Source organism: Pseudophryne corroboree, chromosome 1 (genome assembly GCF_028390025.1).
Source record: "Pseudophryne corroboree isolate aPseCor3 chromosome 1, aPseCor3.hap2, whole genome shotgun sequence".
NCBI classification, from domain to species: domain Eukaryota; kingdom Metazoa; phylum Chordata; class Amphibia; order Anura; family Myobatrachidae; genus Pseudophryne; species Pseudophryne corroboree.
The window spans coordinates 173,478,356-173,501,475 of NC_086444.1; the positions used below are offsets into that span (position 1 = coordinate 173,478,356).

Sequence of the window (23,120 nt, forward strand, 5' to 3'; positions counted from 1 at the left end):
ACTAACCATTAGAGAGTGCAACGTCTGGGCCCCTTCATAAATATATACAGTAAATTCAGCTGCTGCATGCATGATAATGTACCAGATTAATAACAGCAATGTACTGTAGAAAATACACCATAGTCCAGTATAAGGTAACGTGTATAATGTATAATTCAAGTGCACAGTCTGGAACCTGATCCTGAGAGCAGGAGGTGGGCCCCCGGGCAGTGGGGCCCACCGGTGGTTTCCCCTGTACCCCTGTGGGCCAGTCCAAGCCTGCCAGTGGCTACTGACGCCTTGGCGGATTCAAAGTCTCTCGATGTGGTCAGAGCTTTGAAGGTCTATGTCGCCAGAACGGCTCAGATTAGGAAAACAGAGGCTCTGTTTGTCCTGTGGGCTCCCAACAATATTGGGGCTCCTGCTTCTAAGCAGAATATTGCGCGCTGGATTTGTAATACGATTCAGCAGGCTCATTCTACGGCAGGATTGCCATTACCGAAATCGGTGAAAGCCCATTCTACCAGAAAGGTGGGCTCATCCTGGGTGGCTGCCCGTGGAGTCTCGGCGTTACAACTTTGCCGAGCTGCTACTTGGTCGGGTTCAAACACCTTTGCAAAGTTTTACAAGTTTGATACCCTGGCTGAGGAGGACCTCTTTTTGGTCAATCGGTGCTGCAGAGTCATCCGCACTCTCCCGCCCGTTCTAGAGCTTTGGTATAAACCCCATGGTTCTTGAAGCATCCCCAGCATCCTCTAGGACGTATGAGAAAATAGGATTTTAATACCTACCGGTAAATCCTTTTCTCTTAGTCCGTAGAGGATGCTGGGCGCCCGTCCCAGTGCGGGCTGTATCTGCAGTTGGTTATAGTTACGCTCATGTTGCGTTGAGTTCAGTCAATCTGTGACTGTTGTTGGTCATGCCGTTGCATGCGTTGTTGTTGAATGCCATGTTGTACGGCGTGTTAGTGGTGTGAGCTGGTATGTATCTCACCTTAGTTTAAAATAATTAAATAAATCCTTTTCCTCAAAATGTCCGTCTCCATGGGCACAGTTCCTATAACTGGAGTCTGGAGGAGGGGCATAGAGGGAGGAGCCAGTTCACACCCATTCAAAGTCTTATAGTGTGCCCATGTCTCCTGCGGATCCCGTCTATACCCCATGGTTCTTGAAGCATCCCCAGCATCCTCTACGGACTAAGAGAAAAGGATTTACCGGTAGGTATTAAAATCCTATTTTAATTGAACTTGTGCAGTAGTGTCGAGTAATACTATCTTCATAGTCTGTTTTCTGGTCAGTCACCCTGCTTTATCATGGCACACACATTCTATTATTACAGATTTGTCTGTACATGGTGAAGCGCTCGTAAGATTCTGTCTGTCTTTATTATGGTCAGCAGATTCATGTCATGCTACATCACAGGTCTAGGCATCGTATGATCAAGGGACTGTGCGAGAACATGCTCTCATATAACCGGTAATTACATGGGGTTTTAGAAGATAACATACAAATGACAAGTAGAAACATCTATTAGCTATTAGTAATAGAAACCATGGCTTTATAATCAAAAACCCAAAGGCTTAATATAGTATCAAGGGTCCTATAATGGAAACTACTGAGGAGGAAAGGGATTTAGGAGTCACTATTTCAAGTAGTAGTAGAAAGCAATGTAACAAAGCAATGATGTAAGCAACTCAGATACTTGGTTGCATCAGTAACAGAAAAAAAAAAGTAATAATGCCACTGTATAGGTCATTGGTACGGCCTCATCTGGAATACTGTGGCCAGAAGGATAGAAATACATTAGAGACTGTACAAAGAAGGGCAACTAAAATTGTGCATGGCCTACATCTCAAAACATACCCAGAAAGACTAAAAGATCTTAAGGTGTACAGTTGGGAGCAAAGAAGGGAAAGGGGGGACATGATAGAAACTTTCAAATATACCAAGGGTTTTTAACAAAGTACAGAAGGGAAACCGTTTTCAAAGGAAGAGAAGTATTAGAACTCAAGAACATAAACTGAAACTGGAGGGAGGCAGGTTCAGGGGAAATGTAAGGAAAAATTACTTCACAGAAAGGGTAGCATACCCCCCAACTGCACCTTTTTAGCAGGTACAGTAAAAAATTTTTTTTTTTTTTTATGGTCTGATTTTTGGCTCTCCAAACTTCCATTGAAAGTATAGGAAAAGGGGCGTGACCACGCTCCCTTTACCCATGGCCACGCCTCTTTTCTAATTTGTACCGATTTTTATGTGTAAAATGTTGAAGGGTATGGGGTAGTGGATAAGTGGAATAGCCTCCCATCAGAGGTGGTAGAGGCTAAGACAGTACAGCAATTTAAACATGCTTGGGAAAGACATATGAATAACCCTACAAAGAACTAAGGTTCAAAAAGGGTTTGGATTACCTGAAGGATAAAAAAGGGGGCAGACTAGATGGGCCAAGTGGTTCTTATCTGCTGTCAAATTATATGTTTCTATAATCTCATTGTTTTTGAATTACATGCAGATGCAAGCTCAGAGATCTCAAATGAAGATCTGCGGCAGCGTCTTCAAGACTTAACTGAGGTAAGTGCAGCTAGCATGGACTCTAGTAGCTGTATAGTGTGCTGCCTTACCAAATCCATATCATTGCAACAGTTCCTTCTAGCAAGTGTTTTGTGGAGACCAATGTTATTCCAAGGAACTGCCGGTTTTTATCATGTTTGGTAGTATGACATATGTTTGTTTAGAATTATATGTTGCCTTTTTTCTTCTTGTGTAATAAAGAAAATGACTTTTAGTATTCTGTGTGCTATATTATGTAAACCTGAATACTAGTCCCCAATGTTTAGTTTATAATGTAGCTCTTGGAATCCCGCATTCTACTTAACCAGTTCTACAAGTTCCCAACACTAAGGACTTCATACTGAGCCAGTGATGGGGGAATTATTGAAATTGCGTGCGTGTTTTGCTCTTACACTACTGGGTTAGAAAACAAATGTCTCTCTTCATTCACGGCAGCTAGACAATATTGATGGAAACTTTTTTATTTCAAACAGCAGATAGCAAATATACATCACACAGTAGGTGGACATTGCAAAGCATTTAGCTTATGAACATAGCATAAACCGAAAACATAATGAAAAAAAGTTAGTACAGTATAGTTATGTAGGCACATTCTTCCCCTAGTCCAGCCTAATGGAGATAAGTGATACATATGGAGTGACCTTAGCTAGTCACTGTGGGGATAATCTTTTAACGTAGATATCCACCCATGCACATTTATTTGAATATTAAAAACACTTCCATGTACCTATCAGATTTGAGCCCTTATTTTTAAGATTTCTTTGTTTTTAAGACAGGAAACTTAACAGAATTTTTTTTTATTTGTTTGCTTTAAAAAAAGCTTTTTAGACCTTTGTTCACACAATAAGACACTTTTGTTTGCATTGGATTAGAGCTACTGTATGTAAATGCTCTGGCACATGGTTTATTTAGATTCTTTATTGACCAATTAGGAGGATGGTGATTAATGGCTCACATAGAAACCTTTCAGAATTTGTAGGCTACATTACCTGGCTCTGGGCGCCAGCAACTAGTGTCCAAGGGTGTGAGAGAGTTCAAAGGAGCAACAAGAAGGAAAGTACTGTTTGCACTGGTCTGGATGACCTTGAAAAGTAAGGAACATCCTGTTACTGTTAAAGGGAATGTAGCCCAGACAGTAACATAAAGCCAAATGTAAAAGCTGGCCATTTTAGCAGCAGTGCAAACGCTAAGCCGCCGCCCTCTGGGAGTGTATCTTAGCTTAGCAGAAGTGCGACCGAAAGGATCGCAGCGCTGCTACAAAAAAAAAAATTGTGCAGTTTCAGAGTAGCTGCAGACCTACTCAGCGCTTGCGATCACTTCAGACTATTTAGTTCCTGTTTTGACGTCACAAACACGCCCTGTGTTCGGCCAGCCACTCCCCCGTTTCCCCAGCCACTCCTGCGTTTTTATCTGGCACGCCTGGATTTTTACACACACTCCCTGAAAACGGTCAGTTACCACCCAGAAACACCCACTTCCTGTCAATCACTCTGCGGCCAGCAGTGCAACTGAAAAGCGTCGCTAGACCTTGTGTAAAACTGCATTGGCTTTTGTGAAAGTACGATGCGCGTGCGCAGTGCGCACCATACGCATGCGCAGAATTGCCATTTTTTTGCCTGATCGCTGAGCTGCGAACAAAAGCAGCTAGCGATCAACTCGGAATGACCCCCATAGTCACTAGATTTAAAGAAGCAGTTATTTTAAAGGCAAAACCAGGTTGCATTTGCCTTTAAAACTAAAAGTTACCATATAGTTTTGGGTGGCATTCAAGGGGCGAGGTAATAAACTGTCTGAATCAACTCTGTTACCTAGTACAGGAATCCTTCGCTTGCCAATAGAAAATGTAAGACATACCTTGGTATATGGTGGGCAATAATTATGACTGACTGAAGTTTGAAGCCTTGATCTGCAGGATGCTCTGTGTGCATTATTGACTTCATACACAAGAGTAGGGTGCGTGATTTCACCAAAGTTTCATTGACTGCAGTCTTGGCTTTTATACCTCTACAGGCGTATCAAATTCCAGAACCGCCCACATAACCTTTACAAACTTTCATATTCAATTACTTCCCCACTGTAGAGTCCACTCATATCCTCAAATATTTTCTCTTTCTTCACTTTCCCATCCTCCTGACCCCAGGCCACCATTGCTGTGTGACCATATCATACAGCCCACCAAGAACCTTTGCAATCTGGCAGGACCATTATGCAATAGGTAGCATCTATCCTTGTGTATCAATGCCTACTTCTCCATAGATTGTAAGCTTGCAAGCAGGGCCTTCCTACCTTTATGTCTGTTATTACCTAGTCTTGGGTTTTGTTTTCTTTTTCACTGTTTCCAATTGTAAAGCACAACGGAATTTGCTGCGCTACATAGGAAACTGTTAATAAATAAAATATATAATATGCCATTAGAGCATGGACATAAAGTCATGGTAGGGTTTTCAGCTATCTATAATGGAGTGGTGAGGTACTTATCCACTTTATGGCAAGTTAACATTGAAAAATGTATTTTACCATAATTATTCATATGTGGTTCTTGATTTAAAAGCAACAAACAGGGGGACTTCCTGTTTGGTGCTGCATGGAGTAGCAGCTCCCTGAGCTAGCTTCGGTGCCAGCCGCCTATCTACCCTGCTACACGCCGTTTCCAGGCGTCTAAACACCCCCTTACAGCACTCCATACCTGCCTCAGGTTGCCTCCACTGTGTATGGATCGCTTCCTGGTCGAGATGCCGGGGAAATCAACCCGTCCGCGGCCCAATCCTGATCGCGGCTCCGCATCCAAAATGGCAGCCGCCACTCAGCCTGATGCCGGGGACCCTGCCTCTGGACCACAGGCTGACGGACTTGCTTCAAAAAGGTCAGGAAAACAGCCTCCCAACGCTGAGCAGCCCCCTGTCCTCCTTCTGTCCTACCAAGATATAGTTAAAGCAGTAAGAGAGACAGTGCAGCCCCTGCTCCAGGAACAAGCACAAACACATTCTGCAGCTTTGCAACAAGCAGTTACTGCTATAAAAAGTCAGTGTAAACAATTTGCTAAATGTATCTCTCATGTTGAACACACTGCTGGGGAAAATTTCCAAGCTATAGCTGACATGAAGGAGGGATTGATCAAGTTACATGATTCTGATGCACTGGTGAGGGTGAAGTTAGATGATCTTAAGAACAGATCGATGCGAAACAACCTCCGTCTTATTGGCCTTCCAGAAGCCATCAAAGGCCCCGCGTTGTATGACTTTCTGCGTAACACCCTGCCTGATTTATTGGGGATTTTGCGGGTAGGGTTTTGGTGTTAACCGCACAGATCTCAAAACAAATCCAGATCGTATTGAAAGTTGTATCAGAAACACTTTATGATCCAAATTCCGACTCTTGCATGTAGCTAATTGCTCATCTGCTGGGCAGGTAGGTGGTGCTCCCTGAGAGTGAAATCAAATGTACAAAAAATACCCAAAGAGAGGTAACAGACTCTCCTAAGGTGGGGCACTCTAAAGTGTAATCATAATGTTCCCATATTTGATCGGACACAGATAAAACTTAACTTTTAATATAAATCAATGTAAAATGGAGTATCAAAACGCCTATCACTAAAAGGCGAAATATTGACACACTAAACACACATAATAGACAACATGGTTAAAAAGGTACAGGCATTATGTATTCTGCTCTGGGCCTCTGCCCAAGACACAGGTGTATAAGGCAATCATTTTGATCAAAGTAGATGAGACAGGCAAGGCCTTGCAGCGTATTTCAGGGTTCTGCTGCCCCGCATGTGCTACCGCATTAAATACGGGGTGAGAGACCCTTACTCACGCCAGACAATGGAAATACAGATAGTACTAGGGTATCTGTGGTGTGTTTTCTTTGTTTCTGCTTTTGGCTGATGACACTGAGGTCAGCGCAGTCAATGAGAGAACTACTGTGAATGTAAATGCTGGTGGGTCCTAATGTGCGCAAAATAGCGGCAGCCCACTGGAATAATGCAAACGGAGACCTTCTCCACAATCCCCAATATGCAATGTATATGTAAAGAAAAATGCAATATTCTATAGGCGCCAACTATATAGAAAGGATTGGTATACGTTCCTTTATGAGTCTTGGAATGGGGCAAAATCTCAGGGTATGTGGTCTTTCTTCTTCCTCTTTTACAGCATTCATCAAGCCGTCCCCATCAGAAGAAATCCTCCCATTGTACCGTGTGTTAAAATGACAGGAAAAAAATTGTATAGTGTAATACAATTTATTTAAAGGATGCTCAGTTATTTAATGAAAAACACAGTCCCCCTCAGGAAATCCTGGGTGGAGAGTTCAAAATAATTACCAGCTAAAAATGTAAAATATGCATGTAAAAATCCTTAAAAACACCACGTCCTCCTCCCCAGAATGAACACTCAGAGTTCTTGGAAACAACTTAGGTGAAGGTATGGTTGGCTTAATTACCGGAAATCCCTGGAGATCAGACAGAAGATGTAAAACCAGTTCTGCGACCCGGACTCGCTTGCTGGACCTCTGACTCCTCCTGGCAAAATGCAGACCCTCCGTCACCGCTGTTGTGCCCCACCAACGCGTTTCAACCCTTTACACGGGTCTTTTTCAAGGTGCTGAGTGTATTGCTCCCTGTATGTTTGATATTTAAACTACCCTCCTCCAATCAAATCGTCCTGTTACCTATTAAGTGATCCCAGCTGTGTATCACTGTGTTTCCGTCCTGGTAGTTGTAACTCCGCCCCCTTGTTCCCATGGAGACGGTCCGGCATTCGTTTTCTAGTGGTGACTTCAGAAGGTTGTCATAGCTCCGCCCCCTTGTTACCATGGAGACGGACCGGCGTCGATGTTCTAGTGGTGACGTCAGCGCTAACCGCCGCGTCTCCCTGGTGATCCGTCTCACAGCTGTTGTTGTCTTCCGTCTACTGTGGCTTCCTATGACTAATCACGACACGTCACTTCCTGCCTAGTGTGGTTGCCCTGGTGACAGTGGACAGACTGCGTACTCCTTCCGCATCGATTCTCTTTATCCTAGTTGCCTTAGTTTTTGTAAACAGACCACACTTCCTCCTTGTTCCGGTTACCATGGTGTCCATGTACACATATCCTGGTCACTACCCGACGGCTTCTCTGTTAGTGGGTTTGTTGTGAAAATGACATATAGTCCCATGTAGTACATAGCGGAAAGTATTATTTTGTATTGTTTTTTAATGCAGCGTCTTATGATATGGTGATAGCCATCAGTCCTAAATCACAAATCCTGTGACGTGGATGTCTTGGGCAATTTTCACCTCAAACACAAAAAGGAATGAATATGTATTATGAACCGCATGATCAAAGATGTGCATATATACAGTATGTTTCATGTAAAGTATCTGTACCTCTTTATAAAATAGTGGGTTTGAATACCTTATTATTATTACAGACACTTCACATTGTCCATTAATCACTACCTCATCATAGGAACCATTTCAACTCAAAGTCTGAATTGAGTCCGTTTGGTTTCAAAGTATTTAATTCGTAAATTGTGCGCATCTCCATTTTCGCCAATTGTGTCCCTATGTCCCTTTTTCGACAGTGTCCCTCCACCAATTTAATTCCTGCAAACCTTGTAATATGATCAGTGGAACAGTTGTGTCTACTCTTAAAGTGACTGGACAATGAGTGTGTGTCAAGACCTTTCTTTATGTTCCGGAGGTGTTCCCCCAACCGGGTTTTTAATGGCCTGGATGTTCTGCCCACATAAACCAACTTGCATGAACATTCTATTATGTATATAACGTTTCTACTGTTGCACATCCAAGACAACTTCCACACCGGTGGAATCCTATGGTCCGAATGCTATTTTCTCCACAGGGTATAATTCACAGCACAAGGCAGTGGAGAAAACCTTCTATAAACATTGGGGAATCCTCAAAAAGGACCCCATTCTGGGCAAGATCATACCAGAGAAACCAGTATTCATTTACAAGAAAGCCGCCAATATAGGTAACAAGGTGGTAAGGAGTATGCACTCGGGGGCACAAGTAAGGAATAGCATTCGGACCATAGGATTCCACCGGTGTGGAAGTTGTCTTGGATGTAGAAATATAAGCAGTGAACAAAGAAAAATCGAAAAAATAGAGTTGAATGGGGTTGAAATGAAAATAGAGAAATTCATGACGTGCAACAGTAGAAACGTTATATACATAATAGAATGTTCATGCAAGTTGGTTTATGTGGGCAGAACATCCAGGCCATTAAAAACCCGGTTGGGGGAACACCTCCGGAACATAAAGAAAGGTCTTGACACACACTCATTGTCCAGTCACTTTAAGAGTAGACACAACTGTTTCACTGATCATATTACAAGGTTTGCAGGAATTAAATTGGTGGAGGGACACTGTCGAAAAAGGGGCATAGGGACACAATTGGCGAAAATGGAGATGCGCACAATTTACGAATTAAATACTTTGAAACCAAACGGACTCAATTCAGACTTTGAGTTGAAATGGTTCCTATGAGGAGGTAGTGATTAATGGACAATGTGAAGTGTCTGTAATAATAATAAGGTATTCAAACCCACTATTTTATAAAGAGGTACAGATACTTTACATGAAACATACTGTATATATGCACATCTTTGATCATGCGGTTCATAATACATATTCATTCCTTTTTGTGTTTGAGGTGAAAATTGCCCAAGACATCCACGTCACAGGATTTGTGATTTAGGACTGATGGCTATCACCATATCATAAGACGCTGCATTAAAAAACAATAAAAAATAATACTTTCCGCTATGTACTACATGGGACTATTTGTCATTTTCACAACAAACCCACTAACAGAGAAGCCGTCGGGTAGTGACCAGGATATGTGTACGTGGACACCATGGTAACCGGAACAAGGAGGAAGTGTGGTCTGTTTACGATCACTAAGGCAACTAGGATAAAGAGAATCGATGCGGAAGGAGTACGCAGTCTGTCCACTGTCACCAGGGCAACCACACTAGGCAGGAAGTGACGTGTCGTGATTAGTCATAGGAAGCCACAGTAGACGGAAGACAACAACAGCTGTGAGACGGATCACCAGGGAGACGCGGCGGTTAGCGCTGACGTCACCACTAGAACATCGACGCCGGTCCGTCTCCATGGTAACAAGGGGGCGGAGCTATGACAACCTTCTGAAGTCACCACTAGAAAACGAATGCCGGACCGTCTCCATGGGAACAAGGGGGCGGAGTTACAACTACCAGGACGGAAACACAGTGATACACAGCTGGGATCACTTAATAGGTAACAGGACGATTTGATTGGAGGAGGGTAGTTTAAATATCAAACATACAGGGAGCAATACACTCAGCACCTTGAAAAAGACCCGTGTAAAGGGTTGAAACGCGTTGGTGGGGCACAACAGCGGTGACGGAGGGTCTGCATTTTGCCAGGAGGAGTCAGAGGTCCAGCAAGCGAGTCCGGGTCGCAGAACTGGTTTTACATCTTCTGTCTGATCTCCAGGGATTTCTGGTAATTAAGCCAACCATACCTTCACCTAAGTTGTTTCCAAGAACTCTGAGTGTTCATTCTGGGGAGGAGGACGTGGTGTTTTTAAGGATTTTTACATGCATATTTTACATTTTTAGCTGGTAATTGTTTTGAACTCTCCACCCAGGATTTCCTGAGGGGGACTGTGTTTTTCATTAAATAACTGAGCATCCTTTAAATAAATTGTATTACACTATACAATTTTTTTCCTGTCATTTTAACACACGGTACAATGGGAGGATTTCTTCTGATGGGGACGGCTTGATGAATGCTGTAAAAGAGGAAGAAGAAAGACCACATACCCTGAGATTTTGCCCCATTCCAAGACTCATAAAGGAACGTATACCAATCCTTTCTATATCGTTGGCGCCTATAGAATAATGAGAGAACTACTGACACTCCACAACTCTGAGATTGAAGGAAGAGAAAAAATACCTGGTGAAAAATTGAGTTTGAAATAATCATGTAATAATATTGATGCATATAAAGAATAGTGGTATCTCCTGTAACGTGTTTAGGTAAAAATACACAAACAGTAACTCTAGAGCCCGTGTAACAATTCGTTATGCAGAAAGCATAATTGTTGTAGTTACTGCCACACTGATGATTATTTACCAAGGTAGAAATCAATTAAGCACGTCTAGAGAAAATGATCTAAGTCACAAAATACAGAAAAACAAGAGCACAAATTACTATAGACCCATGTTTCATTAAACACTACCACCTGTTGTTACCAGGGTCTCTCTATCCTCAATCCTGCTTATGGCCTGTATATTTTGTCTCACATGCAGCCAATTAGGTATACCTGTGACTGGAGTAGCGTATTAAACATGTTAAATAAATGCCGGTGGCAAACAGCCTGTGAGCAAGCCGTCCCGGCGAAACATACGTTAGGAAGGAACCTTATGGGCATCCCGCTGATTGCGCACGGCGGGTCGCCCACGGTACAGGTCATATAATATCAGCTTTCATGATTACCATATGTCCCAAAACTGTTATTGCCAAAGGCTGTTTGCCACCGTCATTTATTTAACATGTTTAATACGCTACTCCAGTCACAGGTATACCTAATTGGCTGCATGTGAGACAAAATATACAGGCCATAAGCAGGATTGAGGATAGAGAGACCCTGGTAACAACAGGTGGTAGTGTTTAATGAAACATGGGTCTATAGTAATTTGTGCTCTTGTTTTTCTGTATTTTGTGACTTAGGTCATTTTCTCTAGCCGTGCTTAATTGATTTCTACCTTGGTAAATAATCATCAGTGTGGCAGTAACTACAACAATTATGCTTTCTGCGTAACGAATTGTTACACGGGCTCTAGAGTTATTGTTTGTGTATTTTTACCTAAACACGTTACAGGAGAAACACTATTCTTTATATGCATCAATATTATTACGTGATTATTTCAAACTCAATTTTTCACCAGGTATTTTTTCTCTTCCTTCAATCCCAGAGTTGTGGAGTGTTAGTAGTTCCTCATTTACTGCGCTGACCTCAGTGTCATCAGCCAAAAGCAGAAACAAAGAAAACACACCACAGATACTCTGGTACTATCTGTATTTCCATTGTCTGGCATGAATAAGGCTCTCACCCCGTATTCAATGCGGTAGCACATGCGGGGCAGCAGAACCCTGAAATACGCCACAAGGCTTTGCCTGTCTCATCTACTTTGATCAGAATGATTGCCTTATACACCTGTGTCTTGGGCAGAGACCCAGAGCAGAATACATAATGCCTGTACCTTTTAAGGGCCATATGCAATTGCGGTCGAATTGCCGCAAATGTCGAAAAACGGGGCATTTTCAACACAAAAAAATGATTCGACAATGCAATACAGTACTTTTCGACAAAAAAAACGGCCGTTTCAGATTCGACTTTTTGCAATTCGACAGTTGTCAAATTCGACATGTCTGCAATGGTAAAAATGCGGCTTTTCGACAAAAGTATATTCAATCGAAGAATGTCGATTCGACAACAGTGCTTTTCGACAGTCATTTCGTCAATTTCAGTCCGCCTCATTTTGCTGACGGGATCTAATAAAAATTTTTAAAAACATGTTTTTTTTGTGGTTTTTTTTGTTGCTAATAGCATATATATTTATATTAGAAGGGATTATCTACTTGGTTTGTCTATTAGGAGCCACAAGTATTATTTAATATATTTTTTAAAAGAATATTTTTTTTTTTTACTGACTAAAATAATATGGAGAGATCAGAGCATGTTTTTCAGTGGGAAAGGGTTAAAAACCCTGAAAAAAAATGTGTGGGGTCCCCCCTCCTAAGCATAACCAGCCTCAGGCTCTTTGAGCCGGTCCTGGTACCTGTAGTTCTACTGCAAAAAAAATACCCAAATACCTTTGAGCCAATCAGGGAGCGCCGCGTCTGATCTGTCAGGCAGCGCACTCGAGATACAATGTAGCACATAGGCGCTCCATTGTATCCAATGGTGGGAACTTTGCGTCAGCGGTTGAGGTTACTCGCGGTCAACTGCTGACCGCAAAGTTCCCACCATTAAATATAATGGAGCGGCATAGTGCTATGCGCCGCCTGACAGTTCAGACGCGCACAGCCAATCAGGAGAGTGCCACGACGTGGCGCTCCCTGATTGGCTCAAGGGACCCTCTTTGACAGGAGTCACGGGGGGGTCTCAGCAGTCAGGGAAAGGGGTCCCATGTGTAAACATGGGACCCCTTTCAGTGCGTGGATCGGGTTTGCGTTTTATTATTTTGCCAAGTACGTGGATTACAAGCAGAAGAGGACAGATCTACACTGGATTGTTGTGAGTATAATTTTATTTACAGGTAACTCGTGGATTCTACTGGTGAAGGACCGACTGCTTCGTGTCAACATAGGTAAGTATGTGTGTGTCGGTGTGCATGTATGTAATAAAGTTTTACTATCACGGTGTGTGTGTACTGTTTTTATTTGGGTATTTTTTTGCAGTAGAACTACAGGTACCAGCAGGCCTGTTTCCCCCCGCATGCTGGTACTTGTGGTTCTCCAAGTACCAGCTTGCGGGGGAGGCTTGCTGGGACTTGTAGTTCTGCTACAAAAAAAAATATTCTTTATTTTGACACAAGGCTATCAGCCACCCATCCGCCGCGCTTGGATGGGGGGGACAGCCTCGGGCTTCACCCCTGGCCCTTGGGTGGCTGGAGGGGGGCACCCCTTGATTTAAGGGGTCCCCACTCCTCCAGGGTACCCCAGCCAGGGGTGACTAGTTGGGGATTTAATGCCACGGCCGCAGGGACCGTTATAAAAGTGTCCCCCGGCTGTGGCATTATCTCTCCAGCTAGTGGAGCCCGGTGCTGGTGTGAAAAATACGGGGGACCCCTACGTCTTTTGTCCCCCGTATTTTTTGCACCAGGACCGGACGCAGAGCCGGTGCTGGTTGTTAAAATACGGGGGATCCCCTGTCATTTCCCCCCCCCCCCATATTTTTACAACCAGGACCGGCTCAAAGAGCCCGAGGCTGGTTATGCTTAGGAGGGGGGACCCCACGCATTTTTTTTCAGGGTTTTTTAAACACTTTTGTGCCGTCCATGAAGTTGAATCCAGGACGCACACTATCTGTCAATTGGTCCGTTTTTCGACAGCGGGACTGTCGAATCCGTTTTTTATTGAATATGTTGAATTCGGGTCCCGGCGGGAGGGTGTCTGACTCTCGAATTGTGTCGAATTAAGAAACGGTCGAATTCCAGCCGGTATTCGACCGCAATTGCATATACCTATTAACCATGTTATTGATTTATTGGGTATACCTGACATTTTTTCCGATTTAGTTGTGGAAAGGACCCACAGGACGGGTCCTGCGCGTATGTCTGCCTCTGCTAGACCCAGATCGGTGCTGTTTCGATGCCTCAACTTCTTACACAAAGAAGCCCTGTGGTCTACATCACGCAAGAAGAAGGATCTTATTTGGGAAGAATCTCGGCTCTTAGTGTTCTAAGACTATTCCCCTGAGCTTACCAGGCTGCGTAAAGCTTTTCCCCCTACCTGTTCTAAATTGGCCCAAGTGGGGCGTAAGTTCACCTTGCTATACCCGGCGAGATTGCGGGTATTTGAAGGTGCCTCAAAGATTTCACAGTTCCTGAGGATGCAGAGGCATATATCTCCTAAGCAAATTGTTCCGAGAATGAGGCTGACTATGTTGACCCAGGAATTTCATGGATAATGTGTAATTTTCCAATTTACACGTGATAGCTGATCGTTTCTGCAGTGCCCATGTCATTTTATTTTTCCCTAATGTTTTGGATGTGGTCTTGCAGTCATGTACACCTTGTCTGACTCTGGACATGTCTTCGGACAGGGGCAGTCTCCATACTATTCTCTCCTTTCCTATGGTCATATATTTATGTTTGGGTAACCTGTACTCCCTTTCTTGTTTATGATAGGCGGTGGTGGCTAGAAGTGAGTACCTCCATGCTGCATAATGCAAGACCTTCTTTGCCTGCCGCAAAGTCTTTTGAAGAGAGAATTCAGAGTTTTCCAAGCAAGGAATTCTCTGAAACTGAGTTTTGTTTTACTGTTAATATATTTATGTGTTGTTTTGGTGTGGCCGGTATGTCTGGTTTTCTTGTCTCCTCCCCCTTGAGAGAAAAAGGGTTTTGGTAGAATGTTGCGCACTTTTGGGAAGAAATATGCTACAGACCAATATAATACCGGAAGACACGAACACCAGTGTCAGATTATGATAGCACAAACAGAAATGGGTATTTATGGTGAGCGCTTTTCCTTCCCAGGGACGTGTGCAAAAATTAAATACTTCAAGCAAAAAGGTCTAATTTCTTAAAAAAGACATTTTAATTTAAACATCCATGGTTAAAAAGTGGCACAGTGCACATAAAACATGGATTAGACAAAAATAAACATAAAATCAAAGATAATACATAAAATGATTGCACAGACCCTTAATAGTAAATTGCTAATGTTTATGTTTTATGTGCACTGTGCCACTTTTTAATCATGGATGTTTAAATTAAAATGTCTTTTTTAAGAAATTAGACCTTTTTGCTTGAAGTATTTAATTTTTGCACCCCCCCCCTGGGAAGGAAAAGCGCTCACCATAAATACCCATTTCTGTTTGTCCTCCCCCCTGAGGTTCCCCCCAGTATTTCCTTACTTTTCTGTTCACGAATTGATATTATCACACTGTTTAATATATTGTCTGTCTTTCTCAATATGAGACGGATTTATGGCTACTCTTAAAGTAGCGACGTGGAACGTCGGTGGTATACACTCACCGATCAAAAGAAAAAAATGTCTTAGGTGCCTGAATAAATTGAAGCTAGATTTTGTACTCTTGCAGGAAACACATATCCTCTCCCCCGAAGCCCAAAAATTGGGTACTTTAGGCTGGCGTGTTCTTGCTGATGCCCCCTATTCCACAAAAGCTAGAGGTGTTATGAATCTAGCCAGATCCCGACTCCCGATCCAGATAATAACATCTGTCTCAGACCCAGAAGGCCGGTTTATAGTACTGGAAATTGATGTTTATAATATGAGAGCTGTTTTCTGTGCCATTTATGCCACCAATAAGTACTCTAAACAAGTTATCCGCCTACTCATTACAAAACTTCTCCCGTATTCATCTAGGCCGTTAATTATAGGTGGGGATTTCAATATGATATCCTCGAAAATACTGGATACTAATTCTTCCACACACTCGAGATCCCCCTTCCCCAAGTTTTGTATTCCATATATAATGCAACAATTGAAGACTACTGATGTGTGGAGATTCTTTCACCCTACGGAGAAGGAATTTACATGCCTCTCTGACGTATAGACTTCCTCCTATTGTCTGATTCTTTGATCCCCAGTTCGGTGCAGACTAGTATAGAACCTATGGCCATCTCTGATCATTCTTTGGTTTGGGTGGAATTTTCTACTTCTCTGGATGTGGGTGATTTTAGGAGGTGGCGATTTCCTACTGATTTTGCCTCCTCTGTTTCTTTTATGGAACAATTGATAGTGTTTTGGGAGGACTTTCAAAAGAAAAATGCTGACATGGCTCAAACAGACCCTCAACTTTTTTGGCAGGCTGCAAAAGCTGTTCTTCGAGGTCGTATAATAGAATTTGCATCTCGCTGCAGAAAGCAGTTTGCTGCCACTTTTAAATTAGCCCAACAAACATTGACTGAGACATATACTACTTTTAAGACGAAACCCACATTATCCTCCAGACGTCTCTACCTTGCAGCTAAAACCCACTTTGAGGCCACTTTAAAAACCTTAGGAGATAGACATGCCTTCCATAAAAATCATAGGTTTCACCGTTTTGGAAATAAAACAGGATGACTGTTATCAAATTTATTAAATGGAGTTTCCCCAGACTCACTTATACAGGCGCTTAAACGCCCTGATGCCTCCCTTGCTACAGAATCTAGAGATACAGCGGCTGTGCTTTCCGGTTTTTACTCTGATATATATGCAACCCGCCAGATTAATTTGGATTCTAAATCTTCTTTTTGACAGTCTCTGCAGTTACCGGTTCTTGATTCGTCTCTGGGTAATGGTATCTGTGCTTCAATTACTCTTCCAGAAGTTGAGAAAGCAATAAGGTCTCTGAAGCCAGTTAAGACTCCAGGTCCCGATGGTTTTTCAGGGGAATTTTATAAAATCCTACATTCTCGCATAGTGACAACCCTGATGGACGTGTTCAACGTTATTTTGTGTTCCCATAAAATCCCACAATACTTTAATGACGCCATGATTCGTCTTCTCCCTAAACCGGGGAAAGACCTTAATCTCCCAGGCAGCTATAGGCCCATCTCACTACTTAATGTAGATTACAAATTATTTACAAATATGTTAGCAGACAGATTAAAACCCCTTTTACCCTCTTTAATTCATATAGACCAGACTGAATTTATCAATGGGCGGCACTCCTCTAGCAATATTCGAAAAGTGCTGTCTGCGGCGCACTGGGTGGGGCTCAGTGGGGACCAGAACCCACAGTTTATATTGTCTATAGATGCTGAGAAAGCTTTTGATTTAGTCAGTTGGGATCATCTGTTTACTACGTTATCACACTTTGGGTTCCGCTGGGCCTCTCCAGTGTGTTGCAGACCCTGTATGCCTCCTCGAGCTCATGTATACTCTGCAATGGCTATCTCTCTGAACCAGTGCAATTGCATAGAGGTACCCGACAGGGCTGCCCCCTATCCCCCTTACTGTTTGCCCTAGCTATAGAGCCTCTGGCTGTAGCTTTGAGAGAACTCCCGCCGTTTTTTGGAATTTCTGTCGGTCATCAAGAATTTAAATTAAGCCTTTTTGCTGACGACATGTTATTGATTATTACAGACCCCACAAATCGATACCAGCCATAATGTCCTTGCTATTCAAGTTCAGCTCCTTTGCTGGATATAGAACTAACATGTCTAAATTCTGAACTTTTACCACTTAACCACCCCCCCCCCCCCCTGCATTACACATGGCCTCCTCTCCTGTCCTGTCGCAATTTACATTTAACACTTCCAAACTTAAATACTTTGGCATCCTTATCCCTATAGATCTTTCAAATCTTTATTCAGTTAATTTTTCTCCTATCCTGACTAAGGTGTCGCATCTTTATTTTCTTGGTCTACACTCCCTATCTCCTTACTAGGTAGAGTAGCCATACTAAAAAGCATCATATTCCCTAAGATTTCTTATGCTCTTCAATTATTACCTCTTCAACTTAACAAGGCTGATCTTCTTGATTATGACAGACTATTCACAACATTTTTATGGAGTGGAAAACGATCCCGCATAACCCTATCCAAACTCAAGCTTAAGAAACCCAATGGGGGGTCTAGCGGTACCCCTATTATGGGTGATTCTTACAGTTGGGAAGAAACTGATTTTAACTCAATGGATCTGTGCGTCCCCCCCGCCAAGGTTGGAAGTTTTGAAATCCTCTTTGATAACACTATTATAACACTATTATACTTTGAGAGGCAATCCATCTTGCCAGATTTAGGTACCAAAGTAACCAACTTTTATAAGAAATGGGGCCCCCTTTGCAGCGCACTCAATAATTAATATTGTTAGTAGTAGTAGTATTTATTTATTTACTTATTAACAGTTTCTTATATAGCGCAGGATATTCCGTTGCGCTTTACAATTAGAACAGTAATAGAACAAAACTGGGTAAAAACAGACAGACAGAGGTAGGAAGGCCCTGCTCGCAAGCTTACAATCTATAGGGAAATAGGCATTGATACACAAGGATAGATGCTACCTATTGCATAATGGTCCACCAGATTGCTAGGTTCTTAATGGGTTGTATGATATGATCACCCCGCAATGTTGGCCAAGTGTCAGGAGGGTGTGAGAGTAAAGAAAGACAAGATATGTGATGTTATGTGTACTGTATAGAGAGGATGTAATTGGATAGGGAAGCATTGAAGGTTATGTGGGTGGGTCTGGAATTTGATAGGCTTGTCTGAATAGGTGAGTTTTCAGGGAACGTTTAAAGGTTTGGAGACTAGAGGCAAGTCTTATTGTGCGTGGGAGGGCATTCCACAGAGTGGGTGAAGCCCGGATAAAGTCCTGTAATTTTGAGTGTGAACAAGTGATGCGTGTGGATGAGAGACACAGATCTTGTGCAGAGCGGAGAGGTCGGGTAGGGAGATATTTTGAGATGAGTGAAGAGATGTATGTTGGTGCAGTTTGGTTAATAGCCTTGTATGTCAGTAAAAGTATTTTATATTTAATACGGTAGAATACCGGTAACCAATGGAGGGACTGACAGAGCGGATCTGCAGACGATGAACGTCTAGCAAGGAAGATTAGCCCCGCAGCTGCATTCAAAATGGATTGTAGTGGTGAGAGCCTATGTTTGGGAATACCGGTCAGGAGACTATTACAATAATCAATGCGGGAGATAATGAGAGCATGGATTAGAGTTTTAACAGTGTCTTGTGTAAGATATGGTCGTATTCTGGATATGTTTCTTAGATGTATGTAACATGATCTTGAGACGAGTGGTCTTCAGTATGCCGAATGTCGGGATAGCGCGCCACCGTGCCCGCAAGGAGCTCATTTGCGCTCACCACGCTGTCGGTATGCCGGCGGTCGGGCTCCCGGCGCCGGTATGCTGGTCGCCGGGAGCCCGGCCGCTGGCATACCATACTACACCCCTTGAGACAGATTGAATATGGGGAACAAAGGACAGTTCAGAGTCAAGAATGACACCTAGGCAGCGAGCTTGTGGGGCAGGGATAATTGCTGAGTTCTCAACAGTAGTAGTAGTAACCATAATAATCATTCCTTACAAGTGAATCATCATGATTCCAAGTCTGTTTCCTCACCCTCCAGGAATTAGAACTCCTAACAGTGGAACTTCAGGCTTCCCAAAGACAACTTGATGGAAAAGATGAAGCACTGAAGATCCTGCAGAGCATGGTAAGATATAGAGCAGGCCTGGCCAACCTGTGGCTCTCCAGCTGCTGTGAAACTACAAGTCCCAGCATGCCCTGCCACAGTTTTGTTATTAGGGAATGCTAAAACTGTGGCAGGGCATGCTGGGACTTGTAGTTTCACAACAGCTGGAGAGCCACAGGTTGGCCAGGCCTGATATAGAGCCTGTCAGGAATGCCACAATATTTTTGGGTTGACATAGTAACAAAGCCTTTGGTACCTGCATTTAGGGCTTAATTCAGCTTCAGTTGTAGTTTTGCGAAAAATCGCAAAACAACAACTCTTTTCTTTAACATGCGCGGGGTCGACCAGCACAGGGTAAGGCTGCCCCACATGCTGGATCCTGCTTCCCCTCATCCCTGCTAACATGCGAGCGCATCACTATACAAAGATGCGCTCTTTGTATAGTGCACTAGGGTTAGGCTGCGCGGTGGATGGAGGGGGGGTTAGAGTTAGGCTGCTGGAGGGAGGGTGGTGGGGGGCAGGGTTAGGCTCAGGATCCCTCTGTCGGCAGGATAATGACTGCTGAGACTTTGGGGTAATTCAGATCTGATCGCCGCTGTGCTGTTTTTGCACAGCGGGCAATCAAATCCTAACTGCGCATGCGTTTACACCTCAATGCGCACACGCGTCGGACAACAGCAACAGGCATCGGCGGCCAAAGACGGGATGGTACGAAAAAGCCGATCGCAAGGTGATTGACAGGAGGAGGCCGTTTGTGGATGGCAACTGAGCATTTACAGGGTAGTGTCTGGAAAAACGCAGGTGTTAGCAAGCGTTTTCAGGGAGGGTGACTGAGGTCAGCTTCGGCCCTGAACCATCTTGTTCTTATCGCACTGGAGGAGTAAGTCCTGAGCTGCGCACAGACTGCACACACTGGGTTTTAGCAGCTCAGCTACACATGCGATCGCACACCTGCACGGCGAAAATACACTCCCCCTGTAGGCGGCGACTACTGTATTTGATCGCAGGACAGCGAAAAACGCAGCCCAGCGATCAGATCTGAATTACCCCCTTTGTACCCAACTTGTATGCCTTTGCTATGTAATAGAATAAAGCAAAACTGTGAAGAGAGATAAATTATTGCTGCTTCTTTGAAAATACAGTATTCTAAAATGACCTGGAAAGATTTGATGATACCCCTTAGAAAATATAATAAATATTTGAATTATACTGATATTTCAGGCTAATTGCTTTCTTGAATTAGTATCACATGTCTTCAATCTTCTAATAAGTCATTCAGCCTATTTAAATGGAGAAATGTAGTCACTCTTCTAATTGGTATCATCGTGTGCACCACATTGTACATGGACCAGAATAAGCAGAGAGTTGTCTGCGGAGATCAGAAAGAAAATATAGACAGGCATGTTAAAGGTAAAGGCTATAAGACAGTGTCCAATTAACTTGATGTTCCTGTGACTACAGTTGCAAATATCATTATATAATTTAGAAGTGTGAAGTCCATTGCACTGAAAATCGACCTCGAATTAAACAGAATGTTAGTGAGAATAGTGGGAAAAGAGTTAATTAAAACTTGTCCTATCAGCTCTATGTTCACAGACCCCCTGTAACACCCCCCCTCCTTTCCGGGTATAGTGCAGCTCTTGCAGAACGCAGGGGACGAGGCTGGTGTGATGGAGCCACCTGCCAACAAGTGCTGCTACATGAGCTGCGCTACTCCGACAGGAAAATGGATGTGTGTTATAGGGGTGATTGCCCTGATCATGCCTCCCTGGATCCATCACCGTCTAGCAGGGCACAAGGAAATCTCAATACTATCAAGTCACTCTGGAGCGAAACCTACAACCCAGTGTCAGAAAGCTCTGTCAGACTACCTATTGACAAGTGCAGAAGTCTAACTGCAGAAATCACCTCTGAAGGTTGTACAACAAAATGGGCCAGAAGTACTAAGCCTTGAAAAGTGATACATTTCACAGTGATAAAGTACCAGCCAATCAGCTACTGTCATTTTTCAACCCAGCCTGTAACATGGCAGTTAGGAGCTTATTGGCTTGCACTTTATCACCGTGATATTTATCACTTTTCAAGGCTTAGTACATCTGGCTCAATATAAGGTTAAGGGTCCCATCATTTTTGCCCATGCCATTTTTATTTGTTTTATTTAAAATACTTAAATCCACAAAAACATATGCACCGCCTGATTTCTTTAAAATATGTAATAAACAATAATAGATACGAATTAGTTCTGTCAGTTTCAATTTATTTATAGATTAGTTACCAGCCCTGTTGATTTTAATATGCTTTACATAGGGGGTAATTCAGACCTGATCGTTAGGATGTTTGTTTTTTGCAGCCCTGCGATTGGATAGTCGCCGCCTACAGGGGGAGGGTATATGGTGTGTGTAGGTGGTGTTCGCTTTTGTGGGAGACCTGCACAAACATCAGTTTGTGCAGTCTAGGCACTGCCCAGGACTTACTCCGCTGCTGCGTTGGATTCCTGGTGATCGGGGCCGGAGCTGATGTCAGACACCCTTCCCTCCAAACGCCTGAGCCCGCCTGCGTTTTTCCGGACACTACTGCAAAATGGTCAGTTGACACCCACAAGCGGCCTCTTCCTTTCAATCACCTTGCGTTCGCCCTGCGATCGCTTTTTTCACACCATCCTGTCGCTAGACACCGATGCCCGGTGCAGTAGTCTGATGCACCAGCGCATTGCGGTGCATACGCATGCGCAGTTCAGATCTGATCGCCCGCTGTGCGAAAATGCACAGCAGCAATCAGGTCTGAATTACCCCCATTGTCTTTCTACTATTGTGCATTGTTAATGAGTTATAGGAATAGTGCGTATTTTGTTTCGTCAACAAGTATCATGTGATTGGTAATATTAGGTTCCGGATATCACTAAGCACAATAATAAACACATGTTTTTATGCTGTCATGTATCTGTTACTGTGTCTTTCTCAGGCTGTGTTTAATAAAGCGACAAGTCACACCAAGGTAACGCTGCAGAAAGCGGTGGACCAGCGGAAAGCCCTAGAAAAGGTCAGTGCAGCACACAATGCTTTATATCTTCCAGTAATGTGCTGAGCAAGTGTAATACTATAGACTCAGTAAGTGACAGCAACTGACACCTCTTGAGGGTTTGATTGTCACTGATGTCAATTTCTGCTTATGGCGAACAGCATAATTAATAACATGCTCAGTATGTATTACCGGCAGATGGGATGCCGGCTGTCCATATCCCAACAGCAGCATCCCACCCGCCAGAATGCCGGCAGCGGGCCGAGCGTTAAGAGTCCCCTTGCGCTCGCCACAGAATCTATTCCCGCTCTATGGGTGTCGTGGACACCCACGATTGGGAATAGCCCTGGTGCACCGGGATTCCTTCTTGCGGCATTGTCGGCTGGCAGATGTTTGGCGTCGGTATCCTGAACGCCAGGATACCGACCACCGGCAAACTGACTGCATTCCTTAATAACTGTTACTAAACTTTCCCTGGCGCTCACTGATTATTATTCACAGGGTAGTACATAGTGCATTATTGTCATGGAATGGAACAGTACTAAGCTTAAATCAGTCCCATGCACCTTGGCTGTTTTACCGACTAGATAGATGCTTCACGTGTGAATCTATGATATCTATTCTCTAATTGTGTGATCATGCTAAAGGGACACTTAAGCAAAAATAAATCTAAAAC

The 23,120-nt window shown here is 43.4% G+C and overlaps 1 protein-coding gene across 1 annotated transcript in view; it reads left to right on the forward strand.

Annotated features, from left to right (window-relative positions):
* CCDC125 (coiled-coil domain containing 125) overlaps positions 1-23,120 on the forward strand; it is a 112,961-nt gene that overhangs the window by 36,433 nt on the left and 53,408 nt on the right. The window contains exons 3-5 of the mRNA XM_063963905.1: positions 2,488-2,546; positions 19,361-19,447; positions 22,388-22,465. Coding sequence (XP_063819975.1) covers positions 2,488-2,546; positions 19,361-19,447; positions 22,388-22,465 — 224 coding nt within the window. The remainder of the gene's footprint in view (positions 1-2,487; positions 2,547-19,360; positions 19,448-22,387; positions 22,466-23,120) is intronic.